The sequence below is a fragment of the Micromys minutus genome (genome assembly GCF_963924665.1).
Source record: "Micromys minutus genome assembly, chromosome: 6".
Classification (NCBI taxonomy): Eukaryota; Metazoa; Chordata; class Mammalia; order Rodentia; family Muridae; genus Micromys; species Micromys minutus.
Genome location: NC_137975.1, coordinates 73,380,650 through 73,384,616, shown reverse-complemented (window position 1 = coordinate 73,384,616; position 3,967 = coordinate 73,380,650). Strand labels below are relative to the sequence as shown.

The following is a 3,967-nucleotide window of genomic DNA, read 5'->3' as shown; positions in this document are numbered from 1 at the left end:
TAATAGTTCTTAAGATTGGGCAGAGACAAGGTGCTTTAGAAGAGAAAATAAACTATGATAATATTTAACATTTAATTGTGGTAATTATAATATTAAGAAAAATGACAACTTGGTGAGAAATTTTGTAATACCAGCATTTGAGGTGCAGAGTTACCTCAACATCAGCTTGTGCTGCATAAAGATTGCCAGGTCTACCTATATTGCATAACAACCGTTATAACCCCACAACTAAAGTACATTATGGAAAAGCAATTTATAATATATATGCCTTTAGCCCATAGAGAAGACATATAGAATATATGTCTATTCTTCTTAGTGTGCGTGCAAAATATTAGGAACACAGACATCTCTGCTGATCAGAACATAGGGACTGAAACTAGCATAACCAAGTTCTAAAAATATTTTTATATTTAGTGAACTTGAATCATGTGTTACTGAAAAACCTGTGTAGAAGGAGAGAATAAAATCTACCCAATAGAAGAAAAGGAAGCAGGTCATCAGGATGAGAACACTCCATGTAGCTCTGATCTCAGGAGGGGAGTTGTTTGCAAACCTGGAGCTGGAGCTGTAAAGGTAGAGGACTCGCTTGTGGTGCTTATACAGATGGAGAGCCATGGACCCACTGCTCCAGCCCATCATACTCTGAAAGATGACATCACGAAGAGTCATGAGAGAGAGGAACAGCCACTTGATGATATGTCTTGACTGGAGCATATAACAGTGGCCAATGAACTTAGCAGTTTCAGACCTGTTCAAGCCACTGCCTGCTTTGATGTAGGAGAGCAAGTTGGAGCTTATGAGAACATTAACAAACCAGAAAAAGAGGATAAAAGGCAGAACTTGGAATGATGTTTGTGGTTTGAGCTTTGTGAAAAGGGTGGTCCGGGGACTGATGGTGACAGCCTGGACCACACTGAGGAGACAAGTGGTGCATATGGAAAGGCCCCGTGCCATCCTCGCCAGATAAACCACAGTTTTACAGCCAACATCTCCTAGGAAATTATTGAAATAGAACACTGTGGCTAAATCTCTGATCCCTGTGCAACAAATGATGATCATATTAGAAAATGCCAAGTGAATGAGAATAAGGTCAACAGGCCTTTTCTCAGTCCCCAAGGCCGGCATGCATACATGTCTCACAAATATTAGGGTATTTCCTAGAATTCCAGGTCCAGTAAGAGAAAGAAAGATTACTGTGTGGATAATATTATTGCAATTCATCTTCTGACTTTATGTACAACACTACAAAAAATCTTCTCAGAAACAAATGTAAGATTTTCCTTGTTTATTCTGATGAAAATAATGGTATTAGTGATGTAAATATATATGTTTGTTTCCCTGAGGATGCCTGATCACAGTCTCTTTTTTCCTTGTTTGTTTTTCCATCCCCATGGAATTGATGACGGCTACAATCAGGGCATAAACTTGATAGTGTCCTGCCTTTCAAGATTCTTCGTCCTTCACATTCACATGACCATGCTCTTCCCAGACATATCCTGATGCATCATAACATCAATTTTGCTCTTTTCCAGCCAATACAGTCCGGAACATTGTCCTGGCAATGTCCTTCCTTTTCTTCATCAGTGTGACCTGTGGCTGCTGGACTGTGTTTGTGCTACTTACTGATCCTCTTCACTGCCCCATATACAACTATACAATTGTTGATGTCGAACTAATAAAATGTTGTTGCACTAATAAAAGGCCTGAAGCTTCTCAGAAAGTTGTGCTTGTTCAAGCAGACCAGCTTCTCAGGTGAGATGATATGGGGTCTCCTCTTCCCAGGCCCCTTCACCATAAATTACACAGAGGTTAATGACTTGGTATAAAAATCTAGATTGATGGCCTCAAAGTCAGACTAACTGTGGCAAAAATTGTGTTCCCAATACTCAAGAGCAGAATTATAGTAAAAATTATTTCCTTTTAACTTCTATTAATCCTTTTGTTACCCTTGCTTATGGGAACACTTCCTCTAGCAAACCATCAAAACTGATCTTGTAGAGTCTTAGCAAAGGCATGTCTTCCTGACTGGTTTATGATGGGTTTAGTCTAATGATGCTTTAGTTACAAATCCCTCAGCCTGCCTGACCTCTCCAATACCTCACACTGTGAATGTACTTTATAAAGGCTATGGCTTTCTCTGTTGTTTTTTTCTTTTTGTTTTGCTTCATTTAGTAGAGTAAAAAATGAGGCTTTGAAGCTGAAATTTATTCATTTGTATCACCCCTTACAAAATACATAGAACTTCACAAAACAACCTTCATTTCTATCTGTCCTCCCCAATTAGAGCTTTACCACCCAGGCTTTCCCTGTCCTCAGAAAGCTATGTTTTTGTGTATCTTCTCTCTTACTGCTCTGGGCAGTGATCAGGACTCAGAGACACTGATTTGTATGTTTTATGTAAGTATTAGTGTAGTGCCTATTCAAAAACGTTAATAGGCTGCTGAAGAAAACTATTGGTTTCAAAACTGCACATTAATCACAGATATGAATTTATAAAGCAATTTGCAGAAAAATTCGAGTTAGGCGATTTACTGAGGACTGATAAAGCTTAGAATCCTAGAGAAGTCAATTCCCTTTCCACGACATAGTTGGTAATTATTTATAACTTCCTCCCTTTTGTAATGATATGAGTTTCAAAAAATTTACTAAAAAGCATGGGCTATCCCTGAAGTAACTTAACAAATAATGTTTCATTTAATATCAAAATATCTTTATTGATCAGCTTATAACTTCATACATTTCAGTTGTACTTATATGATTTCTGACATGCCTACAGCAAGACTGATATACACATTCAGGCAGATACATGTGTCTTTTCCAGGACAATTTAATATATATATATATATATATATATATATATATATATATATATATATATATATAATGACTATATAATATACAATACATATTTTTTAAAGTTTTCTCAACCAAAACTCCTATAATAGGTATGAAATAACAAGAGCAATCTTTGTGAAACTGATGAAGTCAACATGTTTTTCATAAGTGAATTATAAACATTAGGAGCAGAATATAAGGTCCAGATATGAGAAAATTGTAAAAGCTCAAGTTTTGCAACCAGTTATTCTGTCTGAAAAATGCTGCCTTTCTTAATTGTTATATGCTGGGCATTGTACATTTTACTTGGCCCATTTAAGACTCACTGATATAGGGAAGGAGTTTGTACCAGTGCAGATATATTATGAGGATTCAAAGGAGCAGAGGAACACAGTGTGTAGGACAGTGTCTGCCCAGTGTTAAACATGCTCTAATAGCCATTGCTCTAGGATTTTCTGTTGTGTCAGTTTCTCCCACAATTCTCTAATAACTGCACACTGTGTTACATTTTGACATGAACAGGGAAACTTCAGGAACAGTGAAACAATGACAAAGAAGGGCAAAGTCCTTCATTTTGAGAAAGCTAAAGGGCACCTGATATAAGATACTCTTGAGTAGAACCTCTCACTCCGTGAGAACAAACACACACACTGGAGAAACTGCAGAGAGGAAAAACTTTCCTGCACTAGAGCTGAGATTTCAGCCCATGTCTCCTGAACCTGCCTGGGCTGTAATGAGCATCTCTGGCTCAGTGCACCACACACAGCTGCACTTGGCTCCCTCACAAACATGGAAAAGATCCAGGACGGCAGGTGGGAATGAGAGACTGCTCTCTCCCTGCATCTTGTCACCTTCCTCTTTCACAGGGGCAGAGTAACCCAGACCTTCTCCTCAACCACCTTCCGGAACAATCCTGACCTCACAGCAGCTCTGTGAAGGTGAAAGGCAGCTCAGTCCACTGTGACATGATGTGACACTCACCTGTAGATTCTGGGCAGGGCTCTGGGTTTTGTCACCACAGCACAGTCAGGCCCTATTTATCATCCTTGAGCCCTGGTCTCACAAGAACATTCACTGTTGCCCAGATGTCACCTGCAGGAGTTTGGCTTCTCAAGGGAACATATCCCCATCC

At 39.0% G+C, this 3,967-nt stretch overlaps 1 protein-coding gene across 1 annotated transcript; it reads right to left on the bottom strand.

Moving 5' to 3' along the window:
• Positions 1–312: 312 nt before the first annotated feature.
• On the bottom strand, positions 313–1,221 carry LOC308421870 (putative vomeronasal receptor-like protein 4; the record flags this gene model as incomplete). Its single annotated transcript, XM_080918344.1, has 1 exon — positions 313–1,221. The coding sequence occupies one exon, from the start codon at positions 1,219–1,221 to the stop codon at positions 313–315; it is 909 nt and encodes a 302-aa protein (XP_080774470.1).
• Positions 1,222–3,967: the final 2,746 nt, after the last annotated feature.